This window comes from Blennius ocellaris (assembly GCF_963422515.1).
Source record: "Blennius ocellaris genome assembly, chromosome: 16".
Classification (NCBI taxonomy): Eukaryota; Metazoa; Chordata; class Actinopteri; order Blenniiformes; family Blenniidae; genus Blennius; species Blennius ocellaris.
The window spans coordinates 6,465,749-6,489,389 of record NC_137665.1 but is presented as its reverse complement, the minus strand read 5'-3'; the positions used below and the strand labels follow the sequence as shown (position 1 = coordinate 6,489,389).

The 23,641-nt window shown below is 42.6% G+C and overlaps 2 protein-coding genes across 2 annotated transcripts in view; one reads left to right on the top strand and one right to left on the bottom strand.

The window, feature by feature from the left end:
* Positions 1–23,641, bottom strand: part of coro7 (coronin 7) — a 97,782-nt gene that overhangs the window by 25,573 nt on the left and 48,568 nt on the right. The gene's annotated exons all lie outside the window — the stretch shown is intronic.
* vasnb (vasorin b) lies at positions 1,953–23,390 on the top strand. The gene is made up of 3 exons (XM_080511387.1): positions 1,953–2,150; positions 7,831–7,893; positions 19,555–23,390. Exon 3 carries the CDS (start codon positions 19,562–19,564, stop codon positions 21,629–21,631), a length of 2,070 nt encoding a protein of 689 aa, XP_080367513.1. The 5' UTR covers positions 1,953–2,150; positions 7,831–7,893; positions 19,555–19,561; the 3' UTR covers positions 21,632–23,390.

Below are 23,641 nucleotides of genomic sequence, written 5' to 3'. Positions count from 1 at the left end.
TCTTTACTTGATTTATTTTAGATCATTTGTTATAAATGCATCTGAGAACTCACATCAAATGCATACAGGATGCCTTTTATTGACTGAACATTATAAGTGGAAATGTAGACGTATGACCACGCTTCACATTTGATGGACATTTGAACAACATAGGAATGAGATGAAGTGCGTGATTGATTATAATAATGAATGTGACACAATTTAATATATCCGTATCAAAATTATGTTTCAGTAATGTACTGAATTATGTTAAAAGCCTTATGAAGAAAGACCAGTTTTTATAAGTATATAAGGTAAAATGAGGTAACAAAATAGGTCTGCATGGTGGTTCGGTGGTTAACAACAGGCAGTACTGAGAATCTCCAGTTTAAATCTGGACTTTAGGCCTTTTCAGTGTGGCGTATGCTATATAATAATAAGCATTTGTTGGCTCTGTACAGACACAAGCATTGATGCATTAAGTATCTTGACAGTTAGCAGATGGTTGAAAAATGTAAGTAAATAAATGGAAAAAAAGGCCATCATCATCCAGCACACAGGAGCTGAATGAAAAGAATAAATATTTCCCCTCCAGTCAACCTGGATAACTTTAGTTTGAGCACAGACATTTGTACAGGGTGAGAAAATAAGGTTGCGGAAAAAAAGAAAAGAAAAAGAAAGCAAGACAGCCACACCGACTTTCTGAACTTGAAACACGAGTAATAAAATACATCAGGGTAAGATTTATTTCTTAGACCTTCTTTACTTCTCCTGAATTTGTAAAATTGAGCTGCAGAAGCAACTGAGGAGTTACATCTGGACCCTGACGGACATGCATGAAATGATTTCTCTATTCCTGTAATTTACTGTAATGCCTTGCAGATGGAATGGCACAAGTGTGTGTGTTACACAGATAGTATATCAGCTGCAGCAACAGCAGGAGGAGAACGAGCAATAGAATTTTCACGAGCCACAGACTTGTATGAAATATACGGTGTGGCTTAACAACTTGAACTAAAGCGTGCCTCGTCCTGAGAAAAACTGAAAGTGTGGTGATTTTGGTAAACACATGCAGCACCTATGCAACAAAATCAGGCGCCTGTCTTGATCATCCTTCAACGTCTCTCTCTCGTAGCAGTGTTCGCATCTTTTCAACGCCTTTTACTCAAATACAGGGGAAAACAGTGGTAGAGCAAGTTGAAGTAAAACAAACATCTGTGAGGCGCGTGTTCAGAGCTCTGAGTAAACTTGTGACATGAGGCTATAAGTACACATCGGAGGTGACACAGTTCCTGAGAGCTATCGCCTTACGGCACCTTGTGGGGACTCCAGGGCTCATGTTGAAATAGGCTCCCAGCTGCCAACGGGCCACTTGTCAATAGTGTTGGGTAGTATTTAATAGATTTCTCAGCTTGAAGAAACTAGCTGTGTGAATGAAATAAGCGTATGTTCTGCACGTACACTTTGGTAACAATTCGTATGTTATTGGGCAAATGAAAACTGTAAAGAAATAAGAAAAGGGCAAAAGGCAAATATCTTCGTATTATATTGGTGTTTTTTTGTTTGTTTGTTTTATTTACTAAGTAATTGGTTAAATATCTTATTATTGCCTTTTGGGTCTTTTTTTGTCAATAGGGAAAGACCAATCTTTAATTTAACTGCAATAGTTGAGTCAAGTACATTCTGTGGAGAACAACAAGACTGAAGCAACGTCTAAGTAAAACAAATAATCGACCAAGTGATGTCTCTAAACAGGTAATGCAGGTAGGAGTTGAGATAATGCCAACCGTGAGGACGCAGGAATGTCTCTGCCTTGCACCGAGCCAAGCTGCAAGGTGAGCGCCTCGCTGCTCTCCGCTCGTGCGCCAAACGGCAGCGCGCCTCGTCTCGCCCCTCCCATCCCTCCGCTTTAACTCTCCTCTGTGCGCTTCAATAAAGCGCTTTTTGTCCAGGGACTCAGTGCTTGAGCGCATTCCTTGACGTGGAGGCTGTTGAGCCTCTCCAAGGATTTGATGAGGACCACTCGTTGGAACTTTAATTTAGAGTTCACAAGGAAACTTTTTTCTGGAGGAGCGCGCGCACACGGGACACACGATCTGGAGTTACATCGCTGAAGAACTGCGCTCGGATAAACGCACTGCGATCCAAACTTTACTTCTCTCAAGTTAAGGGTAAGACTTTGCTGCTTCGCATAGAAAATCAAGCAACATGTTGAAGCGCTACTCTCAGAACACGAACGCGTCCCGCAGGATTAAGTCGTGCGTAAAGACGCGTTACCCAGAGTTTACTTTGGAGTAACTTTAAAATAGATTAATAGATGATCAGTACTTGACTGAATGTGTTTCCAGATCACAGTACAAACAATTTCTCATTGTTTTTGGCTCTTCATGAACAAAACACACTGGTAAGAGTTGTGAATCTATTTTTCAGACAACTCTTGACATTCAGTTGAAAACAGAAAAAAACCTTTTAATGTCCAACAAAACACGTCTTTCCTATTTCCCATGAGTTCCCACTCGGGGGCAAATATAAGAAGAAACGGAAAAAACTTCGCAGCAAGGATGCGGCGCTGTTAAACAAGTTAAACGCATGGCATTTGAAATGTTTGGGAAGTGCGTAAAACGCAAGCGTGTGCGCGGTGCAAACGGATCCGCCGGGCGGTAATGAGGCGGGCTGGTGTCGGACCGCAGGACGCCGTGCAGCACGTAGGGGCCGAGCCCCATGTCTGGACCGCACCGAGTCGTGGTCACAGCAGAGGACAGCTGTTTTTTTGTTTTTTTGGGGGAGCCAAACGAGGGAGCGTCCCACAACAGAGTTCAATAAGACAGAAGCGCTCGAAATACCTGAGCAACAATTCTAGAAGTCAAATATGCAAAGTGAGTGCATGTGCGTCAACTGGGCAGCGTGGGGTGATACAAGCACATTAACCTTGATTTGTTTTTTCTAAATGAGCACCAAACAAGCTGATATCACAATTCTTATGCTTCACTTCAACACAAAAACTACATATGAAACAGGGATGACTGTGTTTCAAAAGACAAGCATCAAGGCCAAGTGTGCAATGACATGCTGATTAAAGCACTTTTGGAACAAAAACAAAGTAATCCACAACTAAAGTTGTAACAAGAAAATGTATCTGCCGTTTGAGTTCTTTGGCCAAGTTTCTGTCAAAACCCCAATTGGTGCACCCCCGCAAAATATTAAAACGTCCATCATCCACTACCTCAGCTACTGAACCGGATTGAAACACCCTTGAGGTATAAAGGCGAGCAGCTGTATCATTCCCCTTTTTGCTGAAGGCATGTGGTGAATGACACAGTTGCTTATAAAAGAAAGAGATACACACAGAAATTAGAAAAACATCAATTTCCACAAGCATGCAGCCAGATAATGAAGGATGAGGTCAAATTCCTGAGAGATTAAATCTAATTGACCAACTCCAGCAATTAACTAAAATAAATCTACAAAAGTTACATGGCTCAACATGTTCTGATCAATCTGTGCTCGAAAGACGATGTGAGGCATTCACAACGCTTCGGTTTTTGCTCTCTCAACTTAGAATTACACAAATATAATCTATTAATGGTGCAGCAAGATATTGAAATAGTCATTACTTGATGATCATAAAACAGTTTATGCCTTACCTTGAAATCCCTAATTCATATAAGAACAGTCTTCTGACCACAATCCCTCCAGCTTTGAAGCAGATTAGCATCTTTTACATGGTTCCCACAAACAGACACGGCAAACCGCTTAATCTTTTTCCTGAGGGGAAACAAGCAGCGCAAACTACCCCAATAGCCCTGCTATTAACCCCGCGCCAGGGCTTGTTTCAAGGCCACATGTTTCCTCACAGACTATCATTACGCTTTAGGAGAAGCTGCTATGTCATTGACGGTACATAATGGTTGTAATCTGTTTATATTAGGCCAGCAGACAGCAGAGCAGCCATGGGAGGCCAATTATCCATCACTAATGTGCAGAACTTCCAGGCTACTGTGTTAAACTCATGGAAACACAGGCAGTTTAAGAGGGGCACAACACCAGCATCGACCGTGGCCACTGCTTGAACTGTAAAGAACACAAACATGTGCCAGCGTAGTTTTTTTTTTCAATATGTGAAGCCAATAAAGTCACAAAACAATGCAGAGACTTTCAGCCTTTCTGATTCACTGTTTCACTGTCGTCACAGCAGACTGTTTTGTTTGTAAAGCCACTTGTCGACACACACTTCCCACTGCTGAGAGACTGACAGCAGGCGGAGGGAAGAGACAACACACACGAGTCAGACTGAAGTTTTTACTCACAACGCTTCACCTGTGAGGACAAATTAAAGCATTAAATGTGCATTTGTGCACACTGGATGGATTATTCCTGCCCCACAGCAAGATATTTCTCGCTGTCATATGTCGTTGTGCAGCTGGGGAGCATGACTAAGATGAAGGCGCGCTCTGTCACAGAGGTCAACAAAGAAGCAGGCCTGTAATCACACCCCTGTGATAATGATGGCGAAACACTCTTCCCGGATCGGGTGACCAACTCTTTGTCAGCCTGTACTTTTATCAGTTGTTTCTTTACAAATCCAGGCTGGCACTGATGTCGGAATATTATGCTCAACTTTAGGGATGTTTTTGAAAAAGTTTAGCAAATGTTGCCAAATCTCTGGGTATTTGATTTGATGGTTACTTTTCTTTATCCCTCACATCAAAGCAGAAGACTTTCACTGCCTTTCTTCTTGCAACAAAGCTTAGTTTTCTACCAATTAGGGGCAGTGCTTGATGCATCCTGCTCTCTGCATAGGAGGGATTAGAGGGTTAAAAGTCAGGTGCAGGGCGAGGAGGCCTGGGGAAGGGAGGGAAGAAGCGGTACAGAGAGGCGGAGGTTCGAGAGGAGGACAAGAGTGGGGCAGTCACGCAGTTGGCAGGGAAAGGGGAGTTAACAGGGCAGAAAGTTGTAATAAGTGTGTGAATGAGTTTGTGTTTTTCAGGACTCTGTTAAAGTCAGGAGTCAGAGGAACAATGCAGGAAATAAAAATCTATCCTGTTAGTGGTAAAACTGTTATTGTACTCACTCTTCAAGGTGCTGCACAGCAGGGGGGGGTCTCTAGTTGACAACCAAGCGCAGAGGCTGCTTCCTATAAGAGGCGTCTCAAATGAAAATCCGGGCTTCAAAAGCCTCGGCCGCAAACATCAATGCTGAACCAGCGGTATGTGCAGGCAAACCCCAGCTCATACGCCTGCCAACCTAAATTGAAGAAGAGCTTTCCGATGCAGCCAAATGATGCGTTCAGAAGAACCACTTCAAAACCTTGCATAAATATACACACATATGTGAAGGGATCTAAAGGCTCTGGAGTGCCCCAGCTCGAGTGCAAACCCCAAGTAACTGCTGTCCTCCATGTCCACATCCACACACGCACACAAACATATTTTCTCAATGTAGTCCGGTTTTACGGATTGGCCCATTTCTTGTCTGAAAGGATTGTTTTAAGTTTTATATTTGATAGAAGTATTCACCATATTTTTAACTTTGTCACACTGAATGGAAAACTTGCAAAGAGCCGGAAAAAAACCCTAATTCCTAAGCCGAGTCCAGTGAAGTGGTAAGGGACCGAAGGAGAGAGAGAGAAAGAGAGAGAGAGAGAGGGAGAAAGGATGAGAAGGAGGATGATCATCCCAGAGAGCCACCACAAATTGCTGCATTTCAGTGGGCACACACAGGGAAAAAAAGAGAAATGACTCTTAATGCAAGGTTGTAATTACTTCTGGCCTGCACTGTAATTAGGAAATGAGCCTTGAACCAGATCTTACTGGGCAGGAGCAAAGCGAGGGCACGCGCACACACACGCACGCTCACACAACCAAAACCAGACATGGAAGAGGTCGATCTTTCCGTTAATCAGTTATTAGTAGCTAATGAGAGCCACATAAACAAAGGCTGAGATGACCATTAACTCTCAATCGTTCACCAACAGATAAGGCAACGTGCGGTGTGTACCTGCGGGTCAGGTTGAGCTCACTTTCAGGTCAGCCTGGTGTCTGCGGTCTTCTTGTCACAGAAAGTGGTGACATTCACACACACGCGCGATCATGTTATCATGTCATGCATACATGCCGACATTTACGCACTGAGCTGCTCTTTTTTCAACCTTACAACCTTTCAGTTGTCTGGACCCTCTTTCCTGAGGTCTATTTCAGTCACGGTGTGCATGGAAGGGGGGGGGGGGGGCTGTCTGCACCGCTTGAGAGCACGGGGTGGCCCACCAGAGAAAATGTGCATGTATGTGCACAGATGCCGACATGTGTTTATCTGAATGCCACCAGGCTATTAGCCCCGAGTCTCAATCACTCAACACTGCAACGAGCGGGCAAACGGTCGTGACAGTGCCACATGTCTCGTCTTGTTGCTTGTGTAATTCCAACAAACAAGCATGAGAGAATGACATAAAAAATTCAACACCCACAGAAAAACAATAATGAGTCCACCTCTGTTCATCTCGCCTTTTTTTTTTCAGGTAGATGCTTTGAGATGAGACTTGGATTATGTATGTTTCGACTAATTTGCCGTCGGTGCTGATTCCAGATGAATTGTCTCAGACAAATGTAAGAAGAGGTGGTAGAAAGTCCACGAGTCATATTTTTAGTGACAATTTTCACCTTCAAATATACCGTACAGTCAAAAATATTATCTACAAGAAAGATGGAATGACCTCTGGAAACTGACCACTGTAGAGTCATCACTCCGTACTGCTCAGCGACACTCTGAAGGCAGTCACTCAGCCATTAGTCAATGCATAATTCCTTTAACTTCAACATGCAGGCACACACACACAGAAAACCAACACTTCTGTGGAGTAGTGTAAAGCATCATAAGAGATGAAAAACAGAGATTCAGAATGCCGCAAAGGTTCCGCTGAAGCGTCAGGTGCCGTACTTGGGGAAAGAGTGCACGCTGCAGGAAAACTGGGAGATGGTGTATGCAAAGTGAAGTGACGTTTCAGGTGTTACACAATCAGGTTGAGCATACTGATCGTCTTTGTTTCCCGCGTCCAAAGACTGCTTGACTCAGAGCTTAGGTATATGAAATACGTCTTAAAACCACAAGTGGAAATATACTGGATGAGCGGATCCAGTATCTGAACTTTACTATTTCAATGTGTTGTACGACTAAATGAAGGAAAAGACAAAGCACCGAAATGACCGTCTGATGCGACAAATAATTTCCCGAAATGAAATCATCATGGATAGATGTTGAATTTTCTTGTTTTGTTAAAAAGCTGTGCTCAGGTTGTGCCTTGCCAGCTGATATTCATAAAAATTCAGGATGGAAGTATGTGCTTCAGACATACACACCTGACTGAAAGAAAAAGATAGAAAACACAAGAGTTCTGAAAGTGGCACGCTTAAATGTCACACCCAGAAGTAAATAAATGTTGCAGATCACGGACTGAACTTTGCTGTGAAAACAGTAAAAACTGATTGCATGAGGGCGTCACGCTGACATCAACGCAAATCTAGACCTGCACACTCTCTGGCTCCGGCTGATCGAGCGATACCACGGGACAGGGAGCTGACGAAGTGGAGAGTGGTCTGCCTGCATTCTTCCTCTCGCGGTCTGACTGCTCTGCTGTGTTGCCACACGGCCCGCCAGCGCTCAGCATGCTCCTGCACACAGCTGGAATCTTACCAATTAACAGGAAAATAAACTTCCTGTTGTGCTTATGTGCCATTAACAATGCATGGCAGGGGGCTGGACTGCAAAAAAAAAAAAAAAAAAAGAGCAGACAAGAGTTCGAGGAACACATGCTGCAACAGAGTTTGGTACCAACTGCAACTGTTATTTGACTTTTAGGTAAAGAAGAGCAAGAGGAGGAGGAGAGTGGAGTGGGAGCAGAAGCAGAAGCATCTTCACAGGGTGAGCAAAGTATTAAAATAAATCTCTAATATTCTAAGTATGATGTGGCCAGTTACTACAATACTAACATATGGTTGTCATCAGCAACGTTTTAATATAGCAATGTCAGGGTATTACAGATTAAATAAGTAAAGTTGTACTTATAATATGCATTTTTAATAAATCCTTGATTATTTGCATCTCGAAACGCTAACCACACACAGTTGGCAGTCTTGACTGTGTTAAGCGCAACACCCTGCCTCCTCAATAGGGTTCTTTCACACAACCCTGAGCCTCTTAACAAGACTGGCAGGGGAACAAGAGCGTCTCTCTTAGCACACACACGGTATTTAATAGATACACTGAGGCTGTGTAGGCTTACAGACAGAGGGGAAAAGAAAAAGGGAAAACAGAGGAAGTTTGAAGTTTAAATGGCCTGTCTGGTCACTGAAGTTGTGGAATTGTGACAGAATGAGGGTAGATAAGGACCCTGTATACGCCGTTTTTATTACATATCCACACAAAACTCTCTTTAAAAAAAATAAATAAAAAAGTTAACAGTTTTTGGGTCACTTTTCATAATCAGCCACTGTTAATTAATAAATGACATTCTGATGCTTTTTGTGAATCTCATGAAAAGACCACAATCAATATGATGTGTATTATATTCCTAAAATACTTTATATAGAACTCCACAGTTGTGAAAATATCTAAAAATGTCTCAGAGTGTTTCTCCCTGTTGGGGGGAGTTTTTCCTTTCCACAGTCGCAAACTCACCTGCTTGCTCATGTGGATATGTTGGGCTTTTCTATTTTCTCTATAAAGGCACATTGGAATGACTGTAATGTATTTAAAAATGTCTTTTTTTTTTTTAATAAGAAAAAAAAATGTCTCAGAGACACATTGTACCACATTTTCCCTGCAAATGAACCCTGTTTAAGTTTGAAAAGGCTAAAAAATACATCAAGCTGATACAAAGTAACAGATGGGAATTTACATTTAAATTGTTTAATTTATTTTATCAAAAATTCCACTGAATGAAACAAAAACGGCTTAATGTCATGGAGCTGAAAGTTATATAGGTCAGGAAAGTCAGAGATGAACACACATATTGTTCGCTTTAATTTCCCCAAGGACTTTTTTTGAAAATTGACTAATGACTAATACCTTCAAATGTCCTGCACTAATCCTACATACACACTACAGACAGCCAAGATCAGAAAATGATTTTCACAAAAGCAACGTATTCCTTTGAAAATGAAAACAAATATATGAAAAGCATATAAACTCAAACAGTGGAATGCTAACCCAGTCGTAAAAAGAATATATGCAATTGTTGGCTGACAGCATGACTGATTTTGTGTTCACCTTTACATTCCCCTCTGACCCCTCACCCTCTGTCCTGCCTGTGTTGTGCTAGTTGTCAATGAGCTGTGACACGGACTGTGTGGGCTTGTAAAGACACATACACACACACACACACACACACACACGCGCAGGACAAGAGCGTAGCCTTGAGCCTATGGACGCACATCAATACTCTTGCTAATTGCCTCAAAATGTCTGCCCCCGCCCCTCCGTCGGTCCCCGCCTAGACCTCCTCAGGGAAAACAGCAGACACAAGAGCACAGAGTTCTGTCTCCTGTTGATTTTTGTCTGCAACACATGTACACATTCCTCAGGTGTAGGAATTTGTGAAAAGGTGTATCTGTTTGCTGGCTGTAAATTATTGGCCATGCAGGAAAAGCTTCAATGTGAAAATCCACATACATGTTTCGTCATTGATCCGAGGGTTTCAACGTCAAAGGGAGTTGGGGAAAGAGTGCACGCTGCAGGAAAACTGGGAGATGGTGTATGCAAAGTGAAGTGACACGCAGATATCATGTATGCATGTGACATTTTAAGGATTGTGGCGTTATATGACTCTGCTATACCTAAATTCTCATATGCAGGTTAAAATAATGTGTACGTCTCAACCCAAGCCAAATGCACTTCTCATTACTGGAAAACTAACATCAGCACAACCCTCCTCATTCAGAGTTTCTTATTAGCTTCTCTGACATGATGGTGTCCTGAAAACAAGCATACAAAAGCAAACAGAGGCATCATATCGTATTTGCGTGACTTTACACACACGCATGCACACTCTGACATCAGAGCGTACAGCCACATCACACACAGGTGAGCATTGTTCCAACTCTGACAGGTTAGCTCAGGAATCTGCTTGACTGGTATGAACGGATATGTCAATGAGAGCAAACAAACGGCTCCCTCCGCTGTTGAGGTCCTACTACAATAACAAAGCATCATTTATTTGTTCTCTCTTTCTCCGTGTCTCTGTGCGGCCTGTTGGGTTGTCTCAGGTTCTCTGTACATGACAGTATGATTCATCCACAGGCCAAAAAACACACATATCCTGTTTACTGAAAGCACACATCCAGGCCCATTGAATGGCCTCGAGGGTTTTCCACAAATGAGGGATTCTTTTAAAGACTTGCGGTACTGAGGTGAATTATGTGGACCTTTTTAAATCCGAGTTGTGAGCTTTATGGCTGCAGGTTGTGTGATTTTGATTGTCCATGACTTAAAAAAAAAAAAAAATATTAGCTGTGTTTCAAAATGTCTTTCTCATTGTCACTACCCTCTTCGCCTCCCTTCTCCCTCGTCTTGTTTGGGCGAGATGTGAGGACTCTTCAAGCACTGCACACCTGCTGCAGGCTAAATAGGAAGTTGTGGGCAAATGTTGACGTCTCAATAGACTGTTGTTGACTGATGTCTTCATACACTCTTGGAGGGGAGACTTCACCCGTTTAATTATATGTTAGCGCCAATGTAGGGAGGTCACTGTTAAAATCAAACTCAGGTTTCAAAGGCAATGTTGCCCTCCTAGCAATTTTGTTGTTCATCTGTCAAACCTTACAGTGACAAACTGTCAGATTGACTTCACAGTTAGTGGAATATTGTCATCTGTCATTAGAGCGGATGAAAGTGGCTGACATATTTTAATTACTCAAAAGTGTAGTTGCTATGACTGGCTCAAAAAGCATAGGATGGTTGTATGTTTTTAATAAACAACTTGGCATTCATAGCTGAGGAGGTAATCACAAGGCACCTGAGGCCATGTTGACAAGGCATGTCAGCGATGGGGGTGGGGAAACGCCGCTGCCAGCCAGCCAGCCTCCCTCGGCGCTAGCGCTGTCCCAGAGCAGGCAGCAGTTTCACAATAAATTCCTTTGTGACGTTCTAATCAGCAGCAGTGATCTCCACTTTGCATTTGTCTTGTGTGTGGCACATGTCTTGAGGTTTTTTTTTACTTCTTCCTTCGGGAAAGAGACTGCAGGGGCAGAATGACAAGAAAGTTCACAAACGGTAACTCTGATAAGGATGAGTGTTGGAGTGAGGGCCTGAAAAACAGGTAGGATGCCTGCTCGTTTAAAAGATTTGGTTCTTCCATATTTTGGCATAAAATAATATCTGTCAATTACTCCATCATTACAATCATTGGGCATTGTTAGATTTTGAAACGATTTTATGAGAAATAGAAGACATTAATCAGTCTTCTTCAGGATTTTATAGCCTTTTTATGTTCACTAATACAGTATTAAAACCTTCCCACCAAATATTTCCAAATAACTAATGCCTCCCAGAAATTGACTCATGCAAGCAGTTGTTCGAATGACAAATCTTTTGTAAATGTTTTGCATGGTTTCCCCCTGAAAGATGACAAGAGCGTTTCTCCATTACTCCACACCGTCTGTTGCAACAAGAGTAAATTAAGTTTATTGACATAAGATAAACAATGACGCTTGCATGGGTGTTGTGCTCTGCATAAAACTGCAGGGGAATATTGGAAAGTCATGAATTTGTCATTTACTGGTGGAACTATATTTAATTATCTATATTTCCCAGTTTATTGGTGGGTCATCTGGCACTTTTTCATTTGATACAATATCATTTTCTTGCTGGAATTCTGGAAAACACTGTGTCTTTGTGTTAACTGACATATCATCTAATAGTACAGACAGACTCCATGAACTCCATAGGAAAAATTCTCTTTTCACTTGTGTGCACTCTGACTCAATCCATCTTTGCACGTCCACATTCATAAATTGCACAATTGTATGAAAGTAGACAAGCACTTTAGCCGTTAGCCTGGATGCGAGTTTTTGTTTACCATGTTTGACGTGGAGCTCAAAAACTTAATGACTACTTTTAGCTGCTACATAACTCCCGTGAGGCCTCACAGGTCTGTTGTGGCAGGTGGGGAGACATGCCTTCATCAAATTCCACTCATACTCTTGTCAGCTACATGAACAAACCTGAGAGGAGAGGTGAGCGGAGGAGTAAGGGGAGGACAGGGTGCCAAAATGACAGAGTGAGGACGGAAGTATTAGATATATTTGTCTCAAACACTGTTGCCAGCAATCCGCTGTACAGTAGTTGTGTGTGAAGCTCTTAGTTTCACGATTCTATAAAGCCACATGTAACAAATACATTTTCCAGAAAGCCGATACTCTTACATACAAAGATAGAGTGAGTACGTGTGCCACTGTTTGTATAAGAAGGATAGTCGGCCTGCCAGGCGTGTAATGAGCCTGCTTCCTGCTCAATACATACACACCCTCTCATTGTTGAGCTGCAGTTTGTTTCAAACTTTATCATGTAGTTACAATTAAGGAACAAAGACAAAAAAGTGTTTAAACAATTAGTTGAGCACAAAGTGTGTTCGACCTCTACATAAGTTCATATTTGGTACAAATTTTCCACTTATTGTTTTTTTTAATCATCCATGAAAAATATCGATCTGTAGACCTTCAGTCTTTTATATCAGTTAGGCATTACGGCTAGGTGACAAATTAGCATGCCGTTATGTCAGAGACAGAACAAATGTCTTTGGGGAAGCCACAATGTCTATGGTGTGTGTGCACATTACTTTGAGTGATAATACTGGTCTGTCAGGCCACTTTAAACGGAAAATGCAGACACAACTGCACAAACACTGTTCTGTTCGCGCTCCAGGTCAACTTCTTGCTGTGTTTCGAAAAACTGACAAAAAGAGTCTTTTTGGTGTTGTGTGTCCCTGCTGCAGACTCAGTGCTCTGGACAACACTGCACTGAGCATCGGCAGGTCAAAGAGTACAATAGAGTGTATAAAGTTGATCTTGGTATGAGGCATTAACAGTCACACACAAAACACCAAAGCAGCAATGAAGACTTGGAGAGAATCCAAATTTGTGACATGAGGATGTCATATTTATGGTTTCCTGGTGATGTGGTGCTCTCGGAATGACCTAACTGTAACTTCTGTGATCGCGTGGTCTGTTGTTGTGACTGAAAAGACAGTCAAAAAGAGACAGACGGACTGAGAGACACAATTACAAGTCTGACAAATGTAGGTGTAAACACTACAGAAAAATGAGACAATGGATCAAAGCAGTGTCGCACAGAAATCCTTTGTGTCTGTGTAATGTGAGAGTCTTGTGGTCAAAATCTCAGACGGATCCATTTTTGTCTTTAAAAGAAATGCGGCTGTGACCTCAGTGGCTCGCTGTCCCCAAAGGTCACAGGGCAGGGTCATCAGATGAGAGATGTGCTTCCACGTGGAGACAAAAGGAGACAGTGTGTTTGAGCCGAGACAGGAAGAGAAGAGAGTCAGCCTCAGTCAGTGCATGCTTTATCACCCCTCATGTTCATCTCCATAAACCCACAATCAAGTTAAGCATCTTCAGGACCAGCAGTCATGTCCTTCGGCAATAAAACAAAAGGAAATGGTCCACATTTCCTCTTGGAGTTTGTAGTGCCTGACCTCTGTGCTCTCAGCCTCAGCGGAGGCAGACATAGACGGGCCACATGCTGTTGCTCGGACCCAGTTCAAGTCTGCTTTGGCTGCTTGAGCGCCCACCTCTTCCTCTTGCCTTGCCTTTCGCCTGTGGTCTCCGCTCCGATGGGAGTGCACTGTCAGCTCATTCTCGAGGTTTGGCAGAGGGTGCATCGTTTACTCAGACATACTCCAGGAGACTTGGGTTTCACGTTTGCTTCGAAAGACGCAGAGAAAGCACCTGTTGTAGAGACGAAGAACACTGGGCTTCAGGTGTGCATGTATGTAACTGGAGCTGGGTGTGTATCCGTGTCAAACAGGGTCTGTTATCGGTGTTGTCTGGAACAGGGTTTCAACAGAGGTCACGGAATACTGTGGAGAAGTGGAAACGCTAATCTGAGCCTGACCTTTGACCTTTAGGATTTGCTCTATAGGCTAGTGCTTCATTGGCTTTGTTGTTCTTTGGACTGACACTATCTCAAATAATCTCAGAAAAGTCTTTGCATTTTGGCAAATACATTCTATTAACACAGGAGAATAGAAATACAATATAAAACTACTCCCTTAAAATCACAAAACCACAAACTAATGTCGCTCCCCTCCCAGTCACCCATGGACCGTTGATCATGTTTTCTTTCAAGTTCCCCACCTGCAGGCTCTAATGGTATTGCCTCAGACTGTCCTTATAAGCAGACCTCGTCCAAACTATAAATCCAGAGATGAAAGGGCTTTACACAGTAACAATCTGCTGCTTCACAACTGGTTCAGATATATATTCACACTTCAGAAGATAAAAGGCTCTAGAAAAATATGATGCCAGCTGTAGTGTGTTTCTGGTCAGTGGTGACAGCAAGCAGCCTGTTGTTAAAATAGTTGCTTGCAATAATTAAAACATGAACCTTCTGACATGAGCTGGCACTTATAGAGGTGAATGTGACAATTATAGGGTCTTTATAGGTTCAGACTGGAATCAGATGGAGGATTTGTTTATGCGGCACATCGTAAAAACCGCGACAGCTCCTAATCCTCCTTCATACCCTTTTGAGAGCAATAATACTGTGGCCTCATGATGATTATTGCCAAGGACAGTCATAGTGAAACTTTTTCCCTTCATAAACTAAAGGTTTGAGTAAACTTGACGAAGCCGCTTCCCTGTTAAGCTTCTGAGATCTCGAAGCCTCCTTTCTGGATGATGTCAATCATGTGCTGCTCACAGGTTTCTGTCATGATTGCCAATCAAATACTGTTGAACAGGTACAACCAGCATGAGGGACACATCATGCAATCAACCAATACCTTTGTGCATTACACACATACCAACAGTCCTACGCCAACATAGTTTACATATTCTAAATACACAGCTGCACTACATGCTCTTGCTGGAGATGCTTTTGTTTTCTCTGCTGCACTGTCTTGAAGATTTTTTTTTTCCGTCCTCAGAAACTCAACACAAATCTTGCTTCTCCTTCCCAAATCTCTCTTGACCCCTTTATCATGTTGATGGATAACACAACTGAATTACATATAACAAGGACCAGCTGATGCATGGACTTAACTGATAGTGGAAAATGGTTGAAATATCTAGAGGAGTTGCTCTCTACCAGAGGGCCGTGAGTGGCTAAGTGGTAAAAAATTAAGAGGCAAGTATGGGAAATAAAACCTGGAAGGGGACAAAGGTTCACGTCATCTTTCATCTCCATGGAGTCACGGTTTCTCTATCAATAAGAAACTGTGTGAATTAAATGTCGGTAAATCTACACACGCAGCCCAGATGTACTTTGTGCAAGAGCACTGTATTTCAACAGACCTACACCAGTGTTCATCATTCTTTAATGAGCATACCATGGGCATTGTCCCCTGAGACGATAAGGTCCTGAAGAGAAGGGGCCTCTTGAATGGGACTCTGCACTGAGCAGGGGTTATTCCCTTACTGCAACTTGGCATGCTGCTTCCCGTTAGTCTGTAGCTCAGCGAAATATGCACACAGACCTGGGGCTAGTCCACACACATACAGACCCTGTTACCTTTTACCCGTTCTTGTGCCCCTCATTGCCCCTCAGTATTGGCCTACAGCTCTGAAGATAAGAACTCTTGACACCCAGCCTGCTGGGATTTAATTGATGAAGCCCACTTCACTCTCTCAAAGCCAGGGCTTATCCACCCTGGTGCCCCCCACCAACAGAAACCTGCGTTTGTCTTCACTATTCCTCGGCCTGTGTTTTCTTTTCTTCCTCATTTTGAAAAGAAAGAAAAACCCGGATAAGACCCGGCCTGGGGGAGAGGGTAGAATGTGTTTATTCCTCATACCTCTTCTTATTGCCGCCTTAATGTTCCTTTTTGAGGAAGTGTAGACATTCTCATGGTCTCCTCTCTGTTTTCTTCTTACCATCTGTAGCCCACGGGTAATTCCACATATTTGTCAGCCAACACGTTTTTATTCCAATACAACTCTTAAACCTACACCTGAAACCTGAAGAAAGCAGATGTACGAGCAATCACTGTATAACAGATCCAGTCACAACACAATTATAAATCCTCTAAAGCCGCCTGTTAATCTGCGAATGCCAAGTCAATGATAGATACTGGCTCACTTTTTCAATCTCAGTCTGTTTTCGGGAATGTTTAAAGTGCACAAGGGAAAGAAAAGGAAATTACAACTCAAAGACGGAGGAGGAAGGCAAAGAAGGGGGAGGCATTTATCTTTCAGCGGTATGACAACATTCTCTTTTCACTATCTCTCTCTGCCCTGCACCTACTCGCATAAGAGTAAGCACGCCGCCATGGCTGCATGCAACAGTGACTCCTCTATCTTATTCACTGATCTGCAAAAGTCAATTGCATCCAAAAGGAGGTGGAAAAAAACCCCAAAACAAGGCAATCTGCTTCACCAAGCCACAGTTTCTTTGACCTGGCAGTGCTTACTGGCTGGATTCCTGCTCACTCACCTCCACTACAGCCGCTCTTCTTTTCTTCTTTGGGGTTATCAGATGTGCTTGGCCCACTTTGGAATGAGATACACTCAAATAAACATGCTGCCCCGGGGAGCTACAGCAGAATCACCAAGATGAGGTTCTTAGAAAAATAGTCAAGAGTTTTTTTTTCTTCTGCAGAGCTCAGACTACTCTCATAGCTGCCTTGATGTTATTGTATATTCTGGCATTAGATCTGTCTTGTGTTGCTTTTTCTTTACCTCCAAAACTTAGTTTCCAGACAGATTTTTCACTGCAAAAAATTCAAACACATAATACTTCAATTATGCAATAACTGAAGTGCATTAAGCCTGTGCTTTGAATAAGCACCTTGTAACATAGAGTGTGTGTTTGTGTGTGCGCACGTGTGTTCTGATCTGAAGACACACATGTGGTATCATGCACTGGAAATGAAATGCAGCACCCCACACACAGTGATGATATGCAACCCTGAGGTCCTCCATGTACGCTTCAGCTGTTGTTTGGTTCTCCCTATCCCCTTCATCTCCTGTTTATCTTCCCAAATCCCTTTATTTTCCCTTGTTCCATACACATACACAGCACAGCAGCCGCCACAATATTTCCCTTCTTTCGTTTACACTCAGAAATTGTGAACCGCCACTTACCTGCTGTAATGAAACCCTCTCATGCAAACACATAATTTCAGTTTTTATTGACAGCTATAGGTACATTTTTATTTCCATAAAACATTCTCACTGAGGTCTTCGCGTCGACCACTATAGCATGACCCAGAATTCTTGATAACCCTTTGTGAAAGTAAAGTACAAGGCACTTTGTATAAATTAGAGGATAACTGCAACCTTTCACCTCTGCTGTCCATTATGCTGTAGCTCTCAGTTAACCACAGGCTTCAGAGATTACAATCCCTTTCTAAACAAGACTTTCCATTAAGGATTGCAATACAAAGCAGGCCTGACTTTTTGTGAGTGACTACAAAAGTTGAGCAACATCTCTATGATGTTCGCAGGTGCCGACATTATGCTGGATCAAAAAACTGTTCTGCCCGGTCTGTCAAATGTGGGTTCAACTGAATGTCACGACCGCTTTTAGTTAACACACTGCAGAAGGAAAATAAGACATCAGGGAATACTTCCAACAAGGTTGCGATTTCAAGGAGGAGTGGTAAGAAAAGTATGCTGAAAACAAAAAGGAAAATAACTGCCATACCAGTGGTGTGATGAGATGATACTGGAACTTCCTGACTGATACACCCGCAGTCTCCTCAACAAGTTCTGACATTAGAGGCAATGGAGTTGGAGGCAGTAGTGAAGGAAATGTCTTCAATGAAAAATATCAGCAATCATTACATGCTCGAAGATAGATCATTTATGGGACCCAGGAATTGATTTTTGGTGTAAGCACCAAAGCCAAAATGTGCTTTTTAATTGTTTTCTCTTGCAAACATGGACAATTTCCTTGCATCGAAATCACACACAAAAATGTGATCCCACAGAATGGATTAAATGAACAGATGTACATTCATATAAATGTAAAGCGCATTACTGGTGAAATTACTGGTTGTGAGAATAACACTTTCGGTGTGTGTGTTTCCTATCTGCATAAAACTCATACTGGGCTTCCTATTCAGGTATTTGCACTGTGTGAACATAAACAAGTACACCATCCATGGCCCTAAAACAAATATCCCTCAAGCATTATAACTGATCAACATAGTGCTCAAATACTCATAGTTATGAACATTAATTTTCTCGAACAACATAACTTGAATCGGGACATAAGACAAAAGTAATTGTCAACACAGCTGTTTGGCTGCTATGAATACATTATCAGTTATTGGTATCAGGTTTTAATGTGCTGATTTTCTGAACAGTACAACAGAGGCAAAAAGTTCAACAAGGAGCTACAGAGGTCATTATTGAAACATGTTGCCTCTTTCCCCAAGGCCGTCTCACTTGACAGAGGTGGATGATAAACTGCTACAAAAACTCTTGTCTGCAACTAGTTTCTTCTTTATCGCTCCTCATTCCATTCTCCCTCTCCCTTCCATCATCCCTCCCCTTTTTTTCAGTCCCTTTCAAGTGCTGTGTTGACACGGTTGCAGGGTGTTTGCTTTGTAAGGCTTGGGCTCAGGTGAAATGGGCTTACATCACAGTAACATATCCCTTTGGGGATCTACTCCGGAGTTAATTTAGTCCATTTTCTCATTTCACACATTGTTGGACATAGGGGCTGTAAGTCGGTTTAACTGGTACGCAGAAAATCAATGCAGAAAAACATTTCAATGAAGCTCTGGTGCCTTGAAAGAAATTATGCATATATGCCATGTATGCAGCATAGCACACACACTTCCATGTAAATCAAAAAAAATGTATATATATAACACAAAAAGAAACCAGAAGTATAGTATGGTTACTCAATTAAAAGGCCTTTGCTTCCCTGTGTTTCAGTCTTGAAAGATTGGAAAATGTGCAGTGGAAGGAGAAGCCAACTATTCCCACACGGCACCATCCACTGATACCACAATATGTCAAGTGTTCACAGAGAATGGCAGAAAACTCCCTCCAAAACCTGAGGTCACACCGACAGCTCTATTGTTTGAAAATCCTTGTGACAAAAGACTGCCTTTGATCACAAGCTATGAATTGTTGAACCTTTCAAACTATTACTTCATTAAACACAGTAAAGAGCCATGCTGTGAATCAATAACTGACCTAAGCTGGTACAGAAACTTCTCTGTATTGAAATAAAACATGTTTGAGGAAATAAATTGTGTTCTTTTCCGTTGCTTTTAATACATAAGGTCTGTTATCTCTCCAGAAGTATTATATTTCAGGCAGGTTTTGCTTAATATTTTCTAAGATTGAATATGCAGATGGTTAATGTTTTTGTTTTTTCTTTGTTCTCTCGTTTCAGGCTGTGCATGGAGAGAGAAAGAATCTGCACCATGAAGATCTTTCTCACTCCACCGATGCCCATTCTGCTTCTACTCATCCTTCCACATGGCGTCTTCACCAGTGACTGCCCGAGTGATTGCTCCTGTTCCAACCAAGAAAACATTTTGTGTTTCCAAAGACGTTCGTCAACCATTCCCAGAGGAGTGCACCCATCCACAAAGAGCCTTTATCTGTTTTCCAACGGGATTGAAAGCTTGGCAATGGAAGACTTTGATGGCCTTGAAAACCTGGAGATGTTGGACCTCAGTCAAAACAAACTAACTCAACTTCCTGATAGGGTGTTTGAACCATTAACTTCTTTGAGAAATCTCGATTTGTCATCAAACCAGATCACACACATTTCAGAGGAATGCTTCTATGGCATGGCACTCCTAGAGCGTCTTTATTTGTACAGTAATCATATCAGAACCATTCACCCTGCAGCTTTTAATGTCTTTGAAAACCTACTAGAACTCAAACTGCAGGGTAACCAGTTGACATCTCTACCTGCTCTTTCGATGCCCAGACTGCTACTGCTGGATCTTCGTTTTAATGTCTTACCCTCTTTGGGGCCTTCAGACCTCCAGACCCCAGACCTGGAGTCACTCAGATTGGGTGGTGTGGGTCTCACCAGTCTAGATACTGAGCTCATTGGCAATCTTAAGAATCTCCATGAACTGGATATCTCAGAAAACCAACTTGATTCCTTCCCCTTGGTGTTAAAGGAGACGAGCGGGCTGACAAGCCTCAACTTGGCTGGCAACCCAATGGGTCCTCTTAACATTAAGGATTTGCAAAACCTCCAAGAAATGAGGGAGTTGGACATTAGCAGCCTCAGTCTCCAGGGACTTCCTGAAGAGTTTTCCCAGCTCTTCCCCAACCTCGGGAAGCTCACCATAGCTGAAAACCCTTTCAACTGCCTCTGTACGTTAGCTTGGTTTCCAAGATGGCTCAGAGCGCAGAGCATCACCCTGGAGAGACCAGAGGAGACGCGCTGCCATTTCCCACCTATCAATGCAGGAAAAGTATTAGAGAGATTGGAGCACAGAGATTTTGGATGCCCCACTACAACTGTAGTCATTACTGCTGTCAAAACTACGACCGCTATGCCTGTTGTTAACACGACCAACTCAACGACTACTAAAGCTGTTCCGAAACCAAAGGCCAGTGAAAAGCCAACAAACAGAAAAAATGGCCCTCAACTGCCTCCTGTGCCAACTCCCAGTGGCAGCAGCATTGACATGGATGAGGAGCAGCGTTTTTGCCCCCCCCAAACCTGTCTGAATGGAGGCACATGTCATTTGGACCAGCACGGTCAGGTAGACTGTACATGTCCTCCAGGGACTTCTGGATTGTATTGTGAACTTGCAAACCACTCTTCACCACCTGAAGATGAACTCCCGATGGCAACGGTCACTGCAGATGCGCCAGGTATCAGCTCACATCAAGTTACTGCAACTTCAATCCTGCTGGATCTACACCACTACATTGAAATGCGACCTTATATCCGTGGAATTCGCCTTACCTACCGAAATCTCTCAGGGCCAGATCGTAGGCCAATTCAGCTTAGCCTACCAGCATCCTTCCCAGAGTACAGGCTGAGAGGCCTGAACCCCAACTCAACATATACAGTGTGCGCCAGTCCACTTGGTGCCCCAACTGGCATAGACAGTGTTTGCACTGAAGCCCATACAGCTCCTGAGAGCACAAGAGGCCCTGATGCACAGTTTGAGGATCCAAAGCTAACCACTATGCTGGTGCCTGCCATTGCTATCTTGCTACTGTTAGTACTGATTGCAGTAGCAGTGGGAGTGGTGTGTTACTTTCGCAGGAAAAGGGCCAAGGGCCACCTGGACCTCGACCGTGAACCTTCTCAACTGGAGCTGGATGGAGTTAAAGCTGGTTTGGACAATGGGGCACTGCCTCACAAACAGCCACAAATTATGATCCCAGAACCAGCAGTTCAGAATGGCAATTTGGAATATGAGGTGTTGCTCCTCCAAGATCACTGTACATCAAATAACAACATGCCTTCACACAAGCCTTCCTACTTTTGACAAGTGGCGTTAACTGTTCTGGTCTGAATGAGGATCTGTAATTCTTCATCTCTGGCCCCTCGAGTGAAACACAAAGAGCAGCTTCCGCAGTGGTCAAAAGTGGAGGACTGTGTTTCAGCCAACCAACAAGCAAAGAAGGGACGTACTGTACATTTAATGGACTGCCCTTTGGTTGTCTACGTAGACATTAAACCAGTTCAAAAACAGTGTTCTGATTTCGAAAGCGTCCTGCTTGACTTCGATGCTGCGTCTTGCCTTTGTGATACTTGTTCACTTGCATTCATCCCTCATGCAGTAATGCTGGACTTCATGAACTGGGACTAACTGATTGCTTAAGGTTAAGAGACATAATGACGTTATGTCATCCTGTGTCTGTAGGCTGTCATGGGGGTTGTTCTTCTGCCCCCCCCCCCCCCCGTCACAACAGCCAACTCAACAGGGTCAGCAATTGCTTTTGCTGAACATTGGACATTTTCCATGCTCACCCAAAGGGATCAGTGCTTGCTGTGAAAGACCTTTAAGACACCAAATGAAGTAGTGCAAAGAACATAGCTGATGTTTGTATTGCATTATTTGGCTCTTCATTGTTTTATGTATGTTTTTAATGTATTTCTTTATGCTGTTTTCCTGGGGCAACTTTGTGACTGTTAACACCCGTCCGTGCCCACAACCCACCACTTGTGACTAATAGACAAAAGATTAAAATCTTTGAAGATTACAACTCGTTTGGTACCAGTGAAGCCAGTCAAAGGGCTTTGCCCCCGCAATGTCAGACAGACTAAGTACTTGTGAGTCTGGACAGAGTTGAGACTAAATCCCCCTTCTCCAAACTCAAGCTCTCTGTATGATTTTCCATCACAAAGAGAGAAGGTAAGAAGGATTATAAAAGGTACAGTGGGAAACAGTTGACTGAATTCATCCTGTTTCAGGTCATACATGAGTTTTAACCATTTTTGAGCTCACCATAATTACAGTAAACAATCACATGTTTGCACCACAGCAAAAGAAATCATCAGACACTTTATTTATTCTTTATGTTCCCTATAAGGGAGACTGTGTTATCCCTAAACCACAACCCATATACAACATACTACTTGACTTGGCCACAAACAAAAACAGAGCAAATAGTAATTGTACATGGCACTGCCCTTGAGCAAAAATAACATGCCTGGTGGAATGCTGTGCACAGTTTTACTCTGGTTTTGTGTTGAATAAGACTTGGTAAAATCCAAATAAACAGCTCAGCCAACCTCATGTTAAGAAACCTTGGAATCATTATTCAGACATATTACACTGACTTTGGTGTGTGTGTGTGCGCCAAAGAGAGAGAAAAAAAGAGAGAGGGGGAGAGTGTACAGGTTCTGTCTTGTGGAAAGACCTGCAGACATCAAGTTACCATCACTCAACCCCTTTATGTACCCACATACCCACAAGTACATTCAGCCCCTGAAAGAGTCTACCTTCTGGTAAACAAACCAAAGGCACATCTGTGAATTTCTGTAGTTTACTTTCAATATTCCCAGTGAACAGCTAACTGTACCCTGCTAACAAAATACTATCAGAATCAACAATCAAGTAATGCAACTGGAATATTTGTCTGTAAAATAGAATACATTGAAGATATTTTCAATGTGATTGGTAATCTTTCCCTGTTTATTTTGGGAAACTTCTTATTGATGTTTGTTTTTTTACTCTGTGAACTTATTTGTACAAATGGAAACAAAAAGTGATGTTATCATTAAATGAACATTCATCAGTTGTTCCAAATTGTCGTTTTTTTTTATTTTTATTATCCACCTTTCGCCTGACACACGTTGCACCAAATTGCCAGACAATTGGATCTTAATCCTCCGGAGCTGCTGGAACCTGCCAATGATTCCAACAATGAATCAAAGCAAACAGACAGTCACTTAGTGTCCGCTTGCCATTTTTGTGTTGGTATATAAGGCAGAGCCTGTGGTTTGGGCAAACGTTTGCTTCAGTAAACACGATAGTCTGCCAAAGCTGCAT

Bases quoted from the DNA above. Each gene is read 5' to 3' on its own strand.
- vasnb (XM_080511387.1), top strand. From the start codon at position 19,562: ATGGAGAGAGAAAGAATCTGCACCATGAAGATCTTTCTCACTCCACCG.